The sequence below is a fragment of the Neolamprologus brichardi genome, chromosome 7, assembly GCF_056152115.1.
Source record: "Neolamprologus brichardi isolate AB-2024 chromosome 7, ASM5615211v1, whole genome shotgun sequence".
NCBI lineage: Eukaryota > Metazoa > Chordata > Actinopteri > Cichliformes > Cichlidae > Neolamprologus > Neolamprologus brichardi.
Genome location: NC_142110.1, coordinates 55,856,544 through 55,874,886, shown reverse-complemented (window position 1 = coordinate 55,874,886; position 18,343 = coordinate 55,856,544). Strand labels below are relative to the sequence as shown.

Genomic DNA, 18,343 nt, shown 5'->3' with positions numbered 1-18,343 from the left:
GTCCACTGAAGCTCCCTAAAAATAAGGACTACTCTTTGCATGGGCCTATGTGAATACTGTATAAATAAAGTATGGCATTGTATTCTGAGGACTTCCTTCAGGAACAAACAAATTCTTTCCAAAAAACTCCCCCACAGTGAACATGTCAGTCATGTCTTACTATTTCTTTTAAAGGGAAGGTTTTATTGGCTTTTAAGCAATCGTTTGACATTTGGGGACATTTCTTTGTTTGCCTTTTTCTTAAGTGTTAAATGGTGACGTTTGATGCTACCCTTATGATGTTACTGTACAATGATACTGTACAGCTGGTGGCTAATTGGCTGAGCCAAGCATGAAGCCTGGAAACAAAAAGAAACAACTCTGGATGTGTAATAGCCAATGAAAATATTCCTATTACAGTCGCACAGTAGTGCTTTGTAGTTTGGTAAATAACACATTAAATCTGGTTGGTTTAACCTTTACATAATGCTTGCAAAACAATATTTTTACACCACTTTTTGGAGCTTAAATCAACAGTATAACTTTATCAAATTAACTTTAAGGGCAGTGTTCAGTGTATTTTGTTACTTTTGAACAGAGCTGGATAAACAGACTCCGGAGTAGTGTAGTGTAGATGCACCTAACTATGATTTAATTATTACCTGACACACTAATCTATTATTTCCCTTCATGATATAGTTTAGCACATAGCTATATTTCACAAAAGGTTCAACTATTTTTTTAAGACTTAAAGCCTGTTTTCTGGAATGTAACCAGTTGATCTTTGAAAAAACTTATTTTTTTTAAAATGTAAAATAATACAAAATAAAGCAAACATTTAACCCCTTTTCTAGTTTTCATTTAAAATGATGCTGATTCTCAATCTCTAACTTTGTTCAACTTCAAAAGCATGTTGGCTGTGACAACATACTGGGCTCAGACGCCAAAGAAGACAGATGCCGTGTGTGTGGAGGGGATGGCAGCACCTGCGAGGCCACAGAAGGACTCTTTAACAAGTCTCTACCCAGAGGAGGTAAAACATATCTGATTCCAGAAAGTGTTCTTTAGTCTGTTTAAGCTGTTAAAATTAATGACACTGAGAAAAGTAAAAAAATAAAAAATAAAATAAATTTAAAAAAAAAATGGTGGTTGATGTGACTGTACAGCCAGATGTTACTGCATGTAACACAACAATAAGTAAACACACAATATGGGAGTAACTGTATGTTTCTATACAGCAAAATGCAGTCGTATCTTGGTACGATTAAAGGTCCATGCCAACTGTGCATTGTCTACTAGATTCATAACTAGACGTTATCAACCCCCATTAAGTGTAATAGGTGTGATGAAAAAGTAGTATGCAAGATTAAGTTCAATCGAATATACACCCATAAAGTAAATGATTAATTTATAATTTAACTTTCATTATGGTTGCATATTTATATGTATTAATTATTTCAATAACATGTTCTTGACAAAAATGCATACAATGACTGAAAAGATGCATTTGTAGGCTGGTTAAGTCACTTGGCTTAAAATTAATTAGCCTCAGATACATTTACACAGTTATTTTTGTTGAACCTCTAGGTCTCTAAGAGCAATAAACTTCAAACCTTAATGAGTCAAATGGTGTGTTATAATATTGATACTGTGAACATCACAATTTGTTGATATCAAAAATGGGTAAGTGGTATTTTAGATGTTGTGAAATTAAAATTATAGCATTCTTTTACAAGGTGTTATACACAAGAAAATGAGACAAATGGTCATTGGGATCATTATGTCATCATAAATGTACCCGTGTGCCAGTTTTGGTGGCTCAATTACGATTTGTCAAGGAGCAATTTTGGACAAACAGCGAGGTTCCACAAAACTAGGTTCCACAGAATTCAGCTTTTACTCTTAAAGTTGTTTAATTTTTATTCATTTATTTAAATCTGGTCATATTTAATCAAAATTAGCTATTGTTAGCTATTGTTTCAACATATCAGCCAACAAAACAAGAATATGGAATATTCATTGGATGATTGTGTAGCTACAAACTTTTACCTTAACCAGCAGATCACTTCTGGCTCACTTGATTTTACAGTAAGTTACTGAAAGGGGGCAAAACGCAGTTTATATATGTAGAATATGCAGAAATGTCTGTCCAAATGCCAAAACATCCTTCACGTAACAAAAATGATCTTTCACCAACATGTGATTTTTTTTTTTTAATTGTTTTTTAACATGGCAAATGTTTTGAGCCACTTAAAATTATGATGACACATCTAAATGCAATACTTTTCCCATTAATCACTGAAGGAATGAAGGAATGTAGTGAAGGAGTCACTAGCAGAGAAAGGGACTTGGTGCTGGTTGTGGTCTGAGGTAGTCTATAGTGAGCAAAAGAGACAGAGAAAACATATTTCTCCTTCTATGGTATGGCTAGTAAACCATCTAAAAATACTGTGTGTGTGTGTGTGTGTCTGCGCATGCATGTGTGTGTAAGTGTTTAAAAAAAAAAAAAGGAGAATGTTTCATACTACTGGAAGATTGCTTTGTCCATTTTGGATGATTTGGAATTTATTCTATAGATGTACTCCTACCTTGTATGATATGTAACTCTGTGTGTTCTCTGTGTTTTAAAACATGTCAGATAGGAATGAGAACTGCGGTTGTTTCAGTGGGAGGAACACTATCTCAACGATATTAGTTCTTGTCTTCCAGGCTACATGGAGGTGGTTCAAATCCCAAAAGGTTCTGTTCACATAGAAATCAAAGAAGTGACTATGTCAAAGAACTACATCGGTAAGTAACACCCTTGAAATGATAAAGACACATGTATAGAATTATTTTATTAGATTTTTATTACCTGCAGTGATAGAAGTGTAAGGTGGAATCTATCTGTTGAGACTTTAGTCCTAATAAATGCTAGATAGCCCACTGATTTCATGACCAATTGGCTTCTCTTGCAAGCACCATAAGCCTGACATTTCTGATTCTAAGTTAAGTATATTTAACTGAAACTATATTTTTAAATATATTTAAAAATCCTCATGCCTTCAAAAGATTGGCATTTGAGGAAAATGCATATTGAGTGATTAAATTGACTGCTGTGAAATTTCTTAAAATTGCCCATGCTGTCCACTTTAGTTTGTCCTTGTATCTGCAATGACAAGCAGCTGTATTTTGCCTTATGTACTAATTTCTCCATGATAGCTAGAACTGTGACTGTTCATCTGTTTTATTAGCGAGATAAAAGGAAACACTATTACCTGCATTTGCAAAGGTATAATTTACATGTGGATCTGGATTGCTTTTGTTGAAATTAAGAGAAAGGTGGTTTATGGGATGTAGATTCCAACAATCTTCTGAAATAGTCTAGCTAATGATCATAAGTAGACTGGTAACCAGGGCTGGACTGGGACAAAAAAAATCAGCCTGGCCATTTTGACTAGAGACTGGCCCACCAGGTATTATAGGAAAAACCATAAAGCCTTTCAATGAAAACAAACGCTGTTGTGACAGTGATGTACACTGTCTTGTTGGTATACAGTGACTTGCAAAAGGCCCCCTTGAACTTTTCCACATTTTGTCACATTACAGCCACAAACATGAATCAATTTTATTGGAATTCCACGTGAAAGACCAAAACAAAGTGGTGTACACGTGAGAAGTGGAACGAAAATCATACATGATTCCAAACATTTTTTACAAATAAATAACTGAAAAGTGGGGTGTGCGTAAATATTCAGCCCCCTGAGTCAATACTTTGTAGAACCACCTTTTGCTGCAGTTACAGCTTCCAGCCTTTTAGGGTATGTCTCCACCAGCTTTGCACATCTAGAGACTGAAATCTTTGCCCATTCTTTGCAAAACAGCTCCAGCTCAGTCAGATTAGATGGACAACGTTTGTGAACAGCAGTTTTCAGATCTTGCCACAGATTCTCGATTGGATTTAGATCTGGACTTTGACTGGGCCATTCTAACACATGGATATGTTTTGTTTTAAACCATTCCATTGTTGCCCTGGCTTTATGTTTAGGGTCGTTGTCCTGCTGGAAGGTGAACCTCCACCCCAGTCTCAAGTCTTTTGCAGACTCCAAGAGGTTTTCTTCCAAGATTGCTCTGTATTTGGCTCTATCCATCTTCCCATCAACTCTGACCAGTTTCCCTGTCCCTGCTGAAGAGAAGCACCCCCAGAGCATGATGCTGCCACACCATATTTGACAGTGATCCCCACTGAGTGTTCAGAGTGATGTGCAGTGTTAGTTTTCCACCACACATAGCGTTTTGCATTTTGGCCAAAAAGTTCCATTTTGATCTCATCTGACCAGAGCACCTTCTTCCACATGTTTGCTGTGTCCCCCACATGGCTTGTGGCAAACTGCAAACGGGACTTCTTATGGTTTTCTCTTAACAATGGCTTTCTTCTTGCCTCTTCCATAAAGGCCAACTTTGTGCAGTGCATGACCAATAGTTGTCCTATGGACAGATTCCCCCACCTGAGCTGTAGATCTCTGCAGCTCGTCCAGAGTCACCATGGGCCTCTTGGCTGCATTTCTGATCAGCGCTCTCCTTGTTCGGCCTGTGAGTTTAGGTGGACGGCCTGGTCTTAGTAGGTTCACAGTTGTGCTATACTCCTTCCATTTCTGAATGATCGCTTGAACAGTGCTCCGTGGGATGTTCAAGGCTTGGGAAATCTTTTTGTAGCCTAAGCCTGCTTTAAATTTCTCAATAACTTTATCCCTGACCTGTCTGGTGTGTTCTTTGGACTTCATGGTGTTGTTGCTCCCAATATTCTCTTAGACAACCTCTGAGGCCGTCACAAAGCAGCTGTATTTGTACTGACATTAGATTACACACAGGTGCACTCTATTTAGTCATTAGCACTCATCAGGCAATGTCTATGGGCAACTGACTGCACTCAGACCAAAGGGAGCCGAATAATTACGCACACCCCACTTTGCAGTTATTTATTTGTAAAAAATGTTTGGAATCATGTATGATTTTTGTTCCACTTCTCAAGTGTACACCGCTTTGTTTTGGTCTTTCACGTGGAATTCCAATAAAATTGATTCATGTTTGTGGCTGTAATGTGACAAAATGTGGGAAAGTTCAAGGGGGCCGAATACTTTTGCAAGCCACTTCATATGTATTAATCCAATAAACTTAAACCTACACCATCCTCCCTATTCTGGTATTCTAATCAGTACTTAGCCAAAACCCAAAGACTGCTTTGTCGAGTTAACTTCCTGAACTATCTACAACACATGGTGGAAACCTGAAATTAAGACAGAGAAGACTAGAGGTGAGACATGATCATTACTGAATATTAAAAATAATAAATGACAGATTTAGTGATATTTTCATAAACTATTTATTTACCACATCAATGGCAGGGCAAATATTTTTTCTAACATGGCAACCTTTAAAAAGTGAAAGGAGACAGAAAGATAAAACTTAATTGACTTTTTGATGGCATTTTACACACAGTACTGGTAAAGTATCTAGAAAATGTGGGAAAATACTGGCATCATATACAGTACTTCTGAAGAAATTATGATGGGACCCTGAAAAAAAATTATTACGTACAATAAAGGATTTCTATACAGTTTACATCAAATGAAAACTTTGGTTGTAAGATTCAGATAATTATTTATTAAAAGCGAGACATTATAAATGAGAATAAGAAAGTATTTCTTTGTGCCCCCCTTTCCCTGTTAATGCCCTACCTGCCCCCCCTGGCAAGACTTTGCTAGACCCACCCCTGCACAGTTACCAGCTGTCAGCAACGTAGAAAAGGATCCTGGTGTCATTTGTCTCTCAGAAACAGTTCATAACTTCCCTTCAACTCATTCATGTCACCTAAAAGGTAAACCTGTTTCTCCATCACCTGTTCAGCTCTGATGATTCAGTGAGGACATCTCCTGGTTTCATCTTCATGTTTCCCTCTCACCACATATCCAAACCGATATCATGACCAACAGCTTTCACAGCTGTGGCTCCAGCAAACATCAGCTGATACTAGAAATTAATATTAAATAAATTCTAACAACAGCTTATCAAGCTTAAGTGCTGCTGTTGTTTAGCGCGACCTCTGCTAGTTTCCTCTTTCTGGCACAAAGTGGGCGATAAAAAAAGCAAGAGAGACGGGACTTCCGTCAGAAAAGCCGATCAGCTGATCATTGATCAGTTTCATGATTGAAGAAGCAACAGGAGAGGGAGGGGGGAGAATGAGAGAAGAAGAGGCAGCTGTGCAGCGTAAAGACGCAGAATAGCTCCAGCGTTGTCTTTTTTTTAAATTCTAGCTGAAGTATCGGACAAATCGCGTTCCTTTTCACTTCAATACGAAACGCGCAATATTTTCTCTGAATACGAGACGATTCCGTTCTCTAATAACTAACTTTAGGAATAAAATAAAAGACCCGCCCAGAAACTCCGTCATTCTAGCTAGCACACAGTACGAGTTATTGTAACTGACTGTAAAAATTCAGCACAACAAAAATAAACTATATCTAAACTTGGTTTATATCTGATCCAGATAGACTGCAATTCATAACTTCTCACCTGGAGTTCAGTACCCCTTATACTCGGCCGGCGGCCGCCTCAGGTCTCTCCTCCTCCTGCCTCCCCTTTCCCTCATCCACCTGCTGGCCTCCACCACTTGCTCATGTTACTGAATCTGTGGAAGCTCCGTCATAGCCACCACCAAGCAATTGAGTTATTTTTACACAACTGCCAGCATCTGGCCAATCCACCACCTTCATTGTTTATACCGTTATGTAAACAAACCCAAAAAAACCACAGCATGTATGTTAGCATCAGCATTTTAATGTTAGCACTGATTCAAAATCACCACACTTGCCGCTGGTATACACCCATAATGTTTCTGAAATATATTCAGTGCAACAGTTCTAACTCTGGAGACTGAAAAGATGTTAGCTCGTTGGTTGGCTCTTTTTTTCACAATATGCTACTAGGTTAGTGGTGGTATTGCGATGATCTGGGGTCACTTTGCTGCTTCAAAACCTGGAAAACTTTCTGATAGAACTGATGGAACAATGAATTCTACTCTCCACAGAAAATCCTGGAAGAGAATGTCGGCTATCAGTTTATGCCCTGAAGCTAAAACACACTTGGGTTATGCAACAGGACTATGATCTGAAACACACCAGCAAGTCTACCTCTGAAGGGCTAAAAACAGAAAAAAATGAAGGCTATCACAGCAATGTGAAAGACTCAGTGCTACTAATGGCAAATGGTTGATTTCATTTCTTGCTGCCAAGTGTGGCATACCAGTTATTCAGTTATTGAGTTTAGGGGACATTTAGTCTTTCATACAGTGGGTTTGGGCAGCTTTTTGCCCTTAATAAATAAAATCATAATTTGATAATTGCATTTTGTATGTACTTGGGTTATCTATGTGTTATATTAAAATTTGTTTGATGATCTGAAACATTCAACGGTGACAGATATGCAACAAACTAATAAATGAGGAAGGGGGCACACATTTTTCTAGGTGTACCCTTTGCCATTCTTCTATTGGTAGCCTACATTGTTAAATAATCAAAGATGTTTGGTTTTGGACACATCAATTGATAGATATGTACTCAAATGCTGAAACGAGAAAACCTATACGTCATAATATTCTGGATAGCTGATGAAACTGACATCCCACCTTAAAACATCTTGACTTGGCCTGACAGGATATACTAAGAAATTGTAAGAAAAATGAGATTTTATTTCTCTAACAGACAACTTCTGAAAAGTTGCTGACCAGTGCAAACATTTGGGTCACAGTAAAAAACGCCTGGCTTCTCTAAAAGCTGATTAACGGGCATGTTTTAACAAGCCTATGAGGTAATTTGAAAAATACCTAGCAGCTCTTCTAATGAGTCCTTAAAGACTCCTCTAGCCTGATAGAAGATTTTTAATCTGTTTCAAATCATTGTTCATTTTCATGGAGAAAATCACCTCTTCATGGAGCCAACATCATTTCATGGCATACCTTCAGAGCATCAGTAAGGTTTTTCAAATGATCTAATTTAATTTCTTCAAATTAATGCAAGATCATTAAATTTTAGGAAACCTGTGGGTAGCTCTGTGACCTGTCTGTATTTTGTAAACAGACTACAGGTTTCTGGCACAGCTCCACCTGCTTCTAAGGTGCGTGCAGAAGTGCAGAAATCTGAAGAGGTTAAAGCTCTAAAGAAAACTTGTTGTATGTAGGAGAATTTTATTGACTCATGGCTTTCTTCAGAGTCATCTAATCTGACCATATAGAGTCACCAGTATAGTTTCACAGCCTCCCTAGTATGGACGTAGAATCTTAATCTTGTTTTACCTTTAATCAATCACTTTAAGCCTTATAAATCACTGCAGTGTGATGACTTGCCATTTTGCAATGTCATCCTGTTTCCTATTATCTGTTCAGTTCTTCATTTCCTTGCGTCTTTGTCAAGAACAAAAGGACGATCCCATCATTTAATGTCCCGTCGCCTAATGTTAAGACAAAAACAGTCTGAGACCACTCACCCCATACAGAACAATAAGAAAAAAACAGTTCAATTAAGCCACTTTTTGATTCAAACGAGAAAGACATCTGACTGTGTGCTGAATTTATAGGGGATGCTGTTGTTGGAGGGCTTAAGTTATACTTTGAACCAGAGACCAGATTTACAGGGCCATGGTGACAGCTGCCTGGTCCACTGGGGTTATGGGGGATATGATGTCTATATATCAAAGTTTAAAGAGTGCAGTTTTGGCTGTTGTGTTAGACTTGATCTATTATTTACTCTGTTATGCAGTTCATCTGTGACCTCAATGATAATGATAATATTTTTCTTTTGTAGCATTGTCTAAGTCCTTGCTATTTGGGTCAGCAAATTTAGCATTTTCAAAAAATCTTTATTAAGTTTTAGTCAAACAATATAAATATAAAGACTTGCGTAAACTGCACTGTTCAAATGTCACAATGCCCACAATCAGTGCCAGATGTGTTGAAAGCGCATTTCTGGAGCAGGAGATTGTGATATGATTAAGAGCAGTAAACTATTGTTCTTCGAATCTGCGTGAATGCTACAGAGGGGGAGATCTGCAGAGCGTGAGCCAAGGAGTCAGAAGAGTGAGCGGTTGGATTGTTTCTCCTCAATTTGGCCCCATTTCAATGCAGAGAAAGTGGATATTTTCAGATCTGTTGTGCTTGGAGACCAGCTTTTGTTTTGACAACCAGACAGAGTGGTATTCATGAGATCCGTCCAAGCTTTCACCTGAACTGTGCTTTTCTTCTCTTCCTAAATTAGATGCATATACGTGTCGGTGCACGTGAATGTCTTTCTTGGCAGCATGAGTCTGGTTCTGCTGAGTGTGTCCAAATAGCGAGTTGTCAGTGACTTTTTGGGGTGCGGCAGAGGATGATGAAGAAGACAAACAATGGCAGTGACATCAAAACAAATGATTGTCTCCAGCTACTGTTGCTGTCTGTTTTTGATTTCAGCATTCTGAAAACTTTTCTTGTCATCTGAATTCCTAGCTTTGAAATCTGAAGGGGATGATTATTACATCAATGGAGCGTGGACCATTGACTGGCCCAGGAAGTTTGAGATTGCAGGGACAGCCTTCCACTACAAGAGACCCTCTGATGAACCAGAGTCTTTAGAAGCGTTGGGTGCTACCACTGAAAATTTGGTTGTCATGGTAATATAACATTTCATTTGTTCCAAATCTAGTTCTTACAACATTTATATGACTATTTTATTTTGAAAGTCTGTTACAATAGATGCTTCGACAAAAACACTTTTTGAACACCAAACATTACAATGACCTGTTTTTTCACCATGAGCCTCATAGAACATCAAAAAAAGAGAGTTCGTTCTCAAGTCCACTTTAAGGCTATACAGTAATCTCCTACACCCTTCCAGAGAATATCAGCAAGTCCACATAAAAACAGGGAAGTCATCAGTGATAATGGTCATGCGCCTGATTAAGGCAGAGATGACAATGAAATGGAGGAAGTGAGGAGGAGGTGTGGCTTGTAGAGGCAACAACAACAACTATATGTTTGCTGAACAAACTTAAATAGGACATTTCAGATCAGATTGGCCAGGAGGATGTGCAGAAGGTGGCGAGCTATTGTTCTGGGATTTCTGTCTGAGCTTCACCCTGTGGCTGACTTAGACTAATACGATGCCTGATCTGTTGATACTTGGTTATTTAAAAAAGAATATGCAGATGAATAGAAACATGACTTGAGTTTAATGTTTACACTGCTCATCATCTGTTGTTGTCTATATGAACTGATGTTTGCTAGCACATGATACCAGTGAGTAACACTTATAGCTGGTTCCACAAATTATTTTATTTATTTTTTTGGCTGGTGCCCCTTCAGGTCCTCCTTCAAGAGCAGAACCTTGGAATACACTACAAGTTCAACGTCCCCATCCAGCGCACAGGGAGTGGTGATAATGAGGTGGGCTTCTCCTGGCACCACCTGCCCTGGTCTGAATGCTCAGCTACCTGTGCCGGAGGCAAGTCCACCCTGTAATCTTTGATGACAGACTTTTTGTCTGTGCTAGTACCATTGCAACTACCCTGTGCTTTTTATGTTCTCTGCTTGGCCTCTGTCAAATGTAAAACTAGTGTCAAAGAGCTCCGGGGTGCTCCGTTTAACCTATTAAATGCTTATTTACTTGTGTTTTTCTTTAGCTTAAGTACATTTTATTATATTAAATTAGACCATAGCTCCTCTCTTTTAATGCTCACAGCATGGTGGAAAATAGTTAAATCTTTGCATCTGTAATGGTTCCAAATGCATCTTTTAATTTATTATATTTTTTAAAATGCTATTAAGCTTAGATTGGCACAAAGCATGTAAAGTAATATAAGAGACTGCGTTATTAAATTCTGGAGAAAAGATAAATGTCTGACATTCTACTGAGCTATGATGGTCAGTTGCCTTTTTAGCACTCCAAGCATTTTGGTGTTAAATACCATAACATGCTGTGGGTGTTTACATTCTCTTTAAATATTTCTAACCATTTTCAAATGTTTAAAACTTTATATCTTGTGTGTTATTCTGTAAATCTTCCCCAACCAATATTTCCACAAATGCTGAAGAACGCTGTGCAGAAACCCAGTATCATAATTTGAGAATGGTTTGCCAGAATCATTACCCTGGAGATTCAGCCCTCTAATAAATTCAGTATGTATATTTTAAATAATATAGCCAAAGTAATGAATATAGCGCAAATTATGTGAATGAGCTGCTCTGCATAGCTTCTGGTTTACCAGTGATGAGGTAGAGATGCAGCTGCTCTTCCCAGTCGCCTGTCCTACAAACATTCAGAATCAGAAACCACAGTGAAATGTTGACTATGGCCTTAAGAATGACTAAACCAAACCTTTTAGTCCAAAAGCCATGGGTTTCATATAACAATAAATAGTGTTTCTTCCCAGTTGTCAAGCGTGGCCTGGAAGGGTTTGTAATATTTTGTAAAAGCATGACTGAATAAGCATGTGGGTTCTTCTGAGGAAGGATTTCCAAGTCCAGACCAGAAAACTATTCCTTAGATGGGGAAGTACCCATGGCTTTCCAGCATCATAAACATGCCTTTGCATTGTTGATCCAAATGATCTAATTTGTGTCTACTGTGTGTGTCTGACCGTGCAGAGCTTTAAATCATTAAAATGTTATTTAATCATACACCTATTCAATAGTGCTAGCTCAGCTAATCATAAAGTATTGTTCAATATATCACCACAGTGAAAAAAAAATCAGTGAAAACCACCTTTTGACAGCCTTTCAAGTGAAACTTTTCTACTATTCCTCTAAACTGTATTTCACTTCAAGCACAGATGTGTGGATTTTCTATACTACACACACACACACACACACACACACACACACACACACACACACACACATCCATATCTCATTACATCTGCCAGACAAGTCTGCTGTGGGATATGTCCCAGGAGGGTCCAAACAGACCCCTTCCTGGTTGGTACGCATGCACGCGCACACACAAAACACATGCAGCATGCGCGCACACACAGTGGGAGGTGTGACACTGATACGGTAGCCCTCACTCTTTCTGGCAGAAGCCAAGGTAAAGAGCTCTCTGCTCTGTAAAAGTGATTTGCCAACATATCCTGCAAAGAATCACGAATTTACATGTCTGGATTTACTACAGAATGAAAATGATCCCATCTCCGCTCTTAACACGGTGCACGACACCACGGCTGGCAGGCTTCTGTGTCTGCGAAGGCGTTTTAATGTGCCAGATCAGCTGAGCTCCATGCCGCACTATTGATCAGTGTTTTCTCCTGCAGGTTCTCAGAAGCAGGAGTTAGCCTGTAAAAGGCTGGACGACAACTCAGTGGTACAGAACAACTACTGTGACCCAGACAGCAAACCTCCAGAAAACCAGAGAGACTGCAATACTGAGCCGTGTCCTCCAGAGTACGTAATACTCACTCATGATTCTTCTCTTTATGAGATGATTACTTTTGTAAAATCTGTCAAATGACTGAAATTAGAGAAAAATTATGAACAGAGTGAGTGTTACAGGGCCCAAGTAGAAGGTAACATCTCTAAATTGCTTATTTTATCTCAGAATCACAGTACAGTGATAAAAAATTCAGAGAAAAGTTGTTACACTTAATAAAATTCCTTCAGTTTTTATCTGCTTATCAGGGTTTGGGTCATAAGGCCAGCAGCAGCATTACTATAGAAACTTCCTTCTCACCCGCTACCCCCTGCAGCTTATTTAGGTTGTTAGTAGTCTGAAACAAGAGGTGTTTGACACAGATGCCCTTACTCCCTCACCTGGCTCCTTTAAATGCTTTTGAAGAATTCGGTTTCTCCTGCTTGTGTCTTATTCTGTCAGAAGGTAAATTGTAAATCTACAGCTTAGACCTTAGGCTTAGCTCCTATCATCATAACAGATAGTTGCACAGCTGCACTGATCCAGCCATCAGTCTTCCACTAAGTTGTTCCTCACAGAATTTCCTGAAAGAAACTTGAAACCAAAGGAAAAAAAAAATTGAAAATATTTTGATTTACAGTGTTGTTTCAGCATTAGGTGCTCTACTCCAACTAGGCTGCTTGGTTTATTTGATGCAGTATGTTTTTTTATATAGAGAAAGTAACCATTAAAACTAGTAATTGTAATATTTCATATATAAGGAAGTTTAGTTTAGAAAAGTAATTATTGATCCTGAACTGGGTGGAACAGCTATGCGATGCAACTTGTAAACAAAGACATGTAAAGCAAGATGTGAATACTAGGCTAAAGTCCAAAGTGTGAATTTTGTACTCTTATATTTCCTAAACTACTAAATTGGCATGCAAAAACAAATTAATTAATCTATTTGCTTATTTTCTAAAAATCTTTAATGAAAGATGTCAAATTGCATATGTTCTTTGAATTACTGTGCTTTAATAACAATGCAGAGAGATAAATACTCATTCATAAAAATAACAATTGTAATTATAATGTTATAACTGAAATTAGTTACATAATTTGTTAATTAAGAATGCAAAGGATGTTGACCATGGAGCTGTCAGGCATGAGGAAAACAGGAAGATGACAATGATGGTGTATGTATGTAGTGTAGGAGGATATGCAGTTTCCTGGTTGGACAGAAGATAATATTGTGAGGATAGTGAAAAAGTGAGATGGAGGCAGATGATCAATGGTGGCCTATAGCCAAAAGAAGATGAAATATCGGAAGACTGCAAACACTGTAAATATTGGCAATAACATTATGTCATTGTCATTGCTTGGCTGTTTTTGTGCTCAGTTTGGTCTCTGCCCTTGGCTTTTCCCACGCTAGATCACATATTAGCATTCAAGTTAACTCATCTCCGGTGCTTATTCTAATTCTTCATTCTGTGTTTAGTGCTGACTTGAAGAAAATTCTGCCCAGGATACAAATGTTATTGATTGTTAAGTTGCGTACTGCCGACTTATGTTGGTCATGATGTGAAACAAATGCAAATGGAGTGCATAAAATATGTATAGATGCTAATCGCTGTATTTGTGATGATGTTCATGCAACGTTAAGTATGTATTTGCTTACCTTTAGCTCTGTTTTCGGTCTCATCCCACTAAATGCTTCGTTATGTGATCAACTAGTTGGTAACTGGAGCACTACAGGGTATGAACCCAAAACATTTTGCTTAAACATGTAGGGGCATCGTAGTGGCACGGCGGTTGGCACTGTTGCCTCACAGAAGGAAGAATGAATGGGTCTCCGTGGGTTCTCTCTGGGTACTCCAGCTTGTTCAGAGACATGCACTTAGCAGGGTTAGGTTAATTGGTGATATGAATGTGAGTTTGAATGGTTGTCAGTCTCTCTGTGTTAGGCTTCAACAGACTGGCCACCTGTCCAGGGCGTACCCCGGCTTTTGCCCTATGGCAGCTGCAATACGTTCCATCCTGGATGGATGGATGCTATAATGCTTTTTTTGACAAGGTAGTTCTCTGTAGGTTCATCATTTTGGTATGAGCAAGATCTTTTGCATTACGTACTAACATTTAATGCATTGTTAATATAAAAACAATAATATAAGAGTATAGCAACCTAAGTTAATGTTTTGAAAAGAAAAAGCCTCCATAAAAATGAGACTGACTCATGATATTAATTCACCTTCAATGAGCCCTAGTTGTAAAATGTGTTTGGAAGAAAATAATAAAATAAAATGATCGTGATTTATAACTTCATATGTTAACTATTTTCAATATCTGCTTCATGCCAGAAATAAGAGCTCTGAAAATGACCACCTGTGTTTGATTGTTTTGGCATCCTTACCAAACCTCGAGGGGTAACACACACGTATACAGGTGGAATATGAACTTGTGTTTGGTGGCCAAATGTCTGTAAATCCCTTCGCTGTAGCTGGAAGAATGGCCAGACTCACTTCAATAATGTCTGGAAAAAGAGGGATTAAATGCACCAGGTTAATTAGTTTCAGACTAGCTGACAATTATTTGTATATGAAAGGGAGCGCCAGTGTCTTTCAGCTGGGTGTCAGCCAAAAAAACTGATAGTATTGTAAATCTACTGTATCAGCGGTAATTTGTTTTCATATGTTCAGACTGCAGTCTTGGGTAATTTATTTTCACATCTGTATTCAGTGGTCGCAGACTTGTGGTATCGCATTTATTTTGATTAGTACTAGAAGGCCGTGGCAGTTCTTGTGTGTGTGTGTGTGTGTGCGTGGAGTTAGAGCGCTCATGCGGCATTTGTGTTTGTTAGGAAGGCAAACACTCCTTTTGCAGCGTCAGGAAAGGCCGACTAAAGGAGACCATGTAAACACAATTGTTTTAGAATAGCCCAGGGTTTTATGGGCGCCGGTAATGAAAGCTAACACAGATGTTTGAACATGTCGTTAATTCTGTATACATTCCTTTAGATGATGTAATATCTCACAGGCTGGATGTGTTTGGAGGACTGTTGTCTGTGCAGTTTTATGATATTAATTCTAAAGTCTGGAGGGGGTTGAATATGACTGGGTCTAATTTTCTCAGGTTCTAAAGCTAATCCTCCTGACATGGCATAGCACTAAAACGCACTCCCCAGCATTAGTTACCTGTCAGCCAGGCAGCAAGTTTAAACTTCTTTAAAAAGTGTGTAATTTCTTGTGGTATATAATTTTCTTTTATGTGGATGAGAATGGATATTACAGCAAATATTACAAAAGACAGCTTTCAAAAAAGGGCAGCACGGTGGCACGGTGGTTAGCACTGTTGCTGCACAGCAAGAAGGTCCTGAGTTCAATTCCAACATCAGGCCGGGGTCTTTCTGTGTGGAGTTTGCATGTTCTCCCCGTGTTTGCGTGGGTTCTCTCCGGGTACTCCGGCTTCCTCCCACCGTCCAAAGACATGCAGCTTGTGGGGATAGGTTAATTGGAAAATCCAAATTGCCATTAGGTGTGAATGTGCGAGTGAATATGAGTGCGAATGGTTGTCTGTCCCTGTGTGTTGGCCCTGCGACAGACTGGCGACCTGTCCAGGGTGTACCCCGCCTCTCGCCCTATGACAGCTGGGATAGGCTCCAGCGCCCCCCGTGACCCTGAAAAGGATAAGCGGAAGCGAATGGATGGATGGATGGACAGCTTTCAAAATATTAAAACGGTTATTTAATAGTATTATAAAAAAAAACCCATAATACTTTATGCGCTTTCTTTTTGTCCAGTGATACCACTGTCTTGTCTGTACATTAATTTAAAAAAGCCAGGCTAGGCCACTCAGTTGCCATATTTACCTTTTTTACTATATATATATATATTGATACTCTTGATACTGCAAAGTATTAATGTTTGATGCCTTGGAGTAGTTTGGTTCTTTCCCGCTTTGGCAATGTGACTATAGTAAAGTTATTTAATGCGTGTTTATAGTGAGTATAACCTCGTGAAATCACTTTACAACAAAACTGTTAGCATTGGTTGCTCCATCCTCCAGATGGTTTATTGGAGACTGGTCAGAGTGTCCGAAGACGTGCGATGGCGGGATAAGGACGAGGACAGTCCTCTGTATCAGGAAGATTGGTCCCGCTGAGGAGGAGACACTGGAGGACACTCACTGTTTGACTCATCGGCCTATTGAGAGAGAGTCCTGCAACAACCAGTCCTGTCCTCCAAAGTGGGTCACTCTGGATTGGTCTGAGGTAAGGCCAGTAATAATAATTGTTTTTCTGTAACTCATTGCACTGTCAAGATATGTGTTTAACACTTTTCCTTCCCTCTGTAGTGCACACCTAAATGTGGTCCTGGCTTTAAGCACCGCATTGCCTTGTGTAAGAGCAGCGACCTCACCAAGACCTTTCCACCTGCCCGCTGCTCGATCCATAACAAACCTCAAGTCCGAATGCGCTGCACTTTAGGGCGCTGTCCTCCTCCCCGCTGGATCCCTGGTGAATGGGGACAGGTAGGACCTTGTCTCTCTCTAACTTCTTCCACAACAGTATGGCGGTTAATCCTACTGGCATGTTTAAAAGACAAAGTTTCCACAGATAAAACTCCATGTGTAGGTGAATGATTTGTGTCATTTACACCTGGATGAAATACTGGGGATTCCAATCAGGCCTGTGACGCATGTGAGTGCATAGAGGCTGTGTTTGTGTTTGTGATTCCAAGAGTTAAAACAGGCCTGGAGTATGTGATCGGCAGCAGTAATATCTTCTTGGCTGTTTGAAGTTTATCTGCACCCCAGACCAGGCCTCTCTGTCACTTCCAGGAACAGGGTTTTGAGGAAGACAAAGGAATAGAAGTTTTGGGCTCACCCTGATATGACTTAGTATGCTCTGAAAGAGCTGCTCAACACTTTACAACACAGCTGACTCGTATTGCTGAGAGGACGCCAAAAAGTCGTGCGTCAGAGATAGTTGTATCTACAAAAAGTATGGCTTGTTATTTTGTAGGATTTGTTAGTAACTCAGTGTAGAAGTGGAATTTTAAACAGTGTGCTCTGATGTTTAGAAGGCAATTGTGCAAGGATTGTGTGCTCTGATGAAGGTGATGTCATGGTTTCAGCTGTGCCGATCAGGTCAGAAGTCAAAGGTTGTGAGTCTGGCAGTTTAAGTCATAGCTTTCTGGGTTCTTTTCATATCTGCCACATGCCCGCCACACACAAATATCAATAACACACCTTTACAATTTAGTCTGAGCCATAAACAAAGCAGACCAAAATGTTAACCTCAACATAGTTCATTAAAGGACAGGCTTCTTGCCATGCTGAGCCAAGGTTAATACCTCATAGACCAACAGCTGGAGTCTGCCCTTACACAGCGCTTTCTGACACGCTGTAGAAGTGTGTGTGTGTGTACTCTCTCCCCCACCTATTCTGTTTTTCTGGCTGTAATTACAAGCTTAGCCTCCACTACTCTCGTCCCTCTCTGGCCAGCTGACCCTCAAAGTGCCAGAAAGGGGGGATTGTTGCCAGCTACCAAGATCCCAGTCTCCCAGGCCAAAAGGTCTCCAGTTCAAATCCCACTAAAGTTGCACCACTGACGTACGCCATCTGTCATAGCTTGCAGCGGGCCCTAATAAAGACTCTCTAATTGGGAAGGGATGACATGCAGGCTCACTGATCTAAGGCAGCCAGAGAGAATCTGTGAAGGTGACAGAAAGAGGTGGGGGGTGACTGGGTTTATTTCACACACTCGTATATGAGCACACACACATAGTTATGGCTCACAGGTGTGTTTTTTGTCAGCCTTTCCAGCATCAGCTCAGATGAACAATTCCATTATAGAGTCGAAAGTGTGCTGGCACCTACACCTTTTGTTTTTTATTAGTTTTACTAGTTTGTTTCTGTCTGTTTTTTTCCTTCTACAAAGGAGATTAGCGGCTGCCCACAAGGCCAATCTCACTTTT

The 18,343-nt window shown here is 39.4% G+C and overlaps 1 protein-coding gene across 1 annotated transcript in view; it reads left to right on the top strand.

The window, feature by feature from the left end:
* The window catches only part of adamts6 (ADAM metallopeptidase with thrombospondin type 1 motif, 6), a 75,628-nt gene that overhangs the window by 51,143 nt on the left and 6,142 nt on the right, over positions 1–18,343 (top strand). The window contains exons 17-23 of the mRNA XM_087843901.1: positions 889–1,012; positions 2,689–2,769; positions 9,497–9,660; positions 10,352–10,490; positions 12,295–12,424; positions 16,431–16,635; positions 16,719–16,895. Of these exons, the coding sequence (XP_087700027.1) occupies positions 889–1,012; positions 2,689–2,769; positions 9,497–9,660; positions 10,352–10,490; positions 12,295–12,424; positions 16,431–16,635; positions 16,719–16,895 (1,020 nt within the window). The remainder of the gene's footprint in view (positions 1–888; positions 1,013–2,688; positions 2,770–9,496; positions 9,661–10,351; positions 10,491–12,294; positions 12,425–16,430; positions 16,636–16,718; positions 16,896–18,343) is intronic.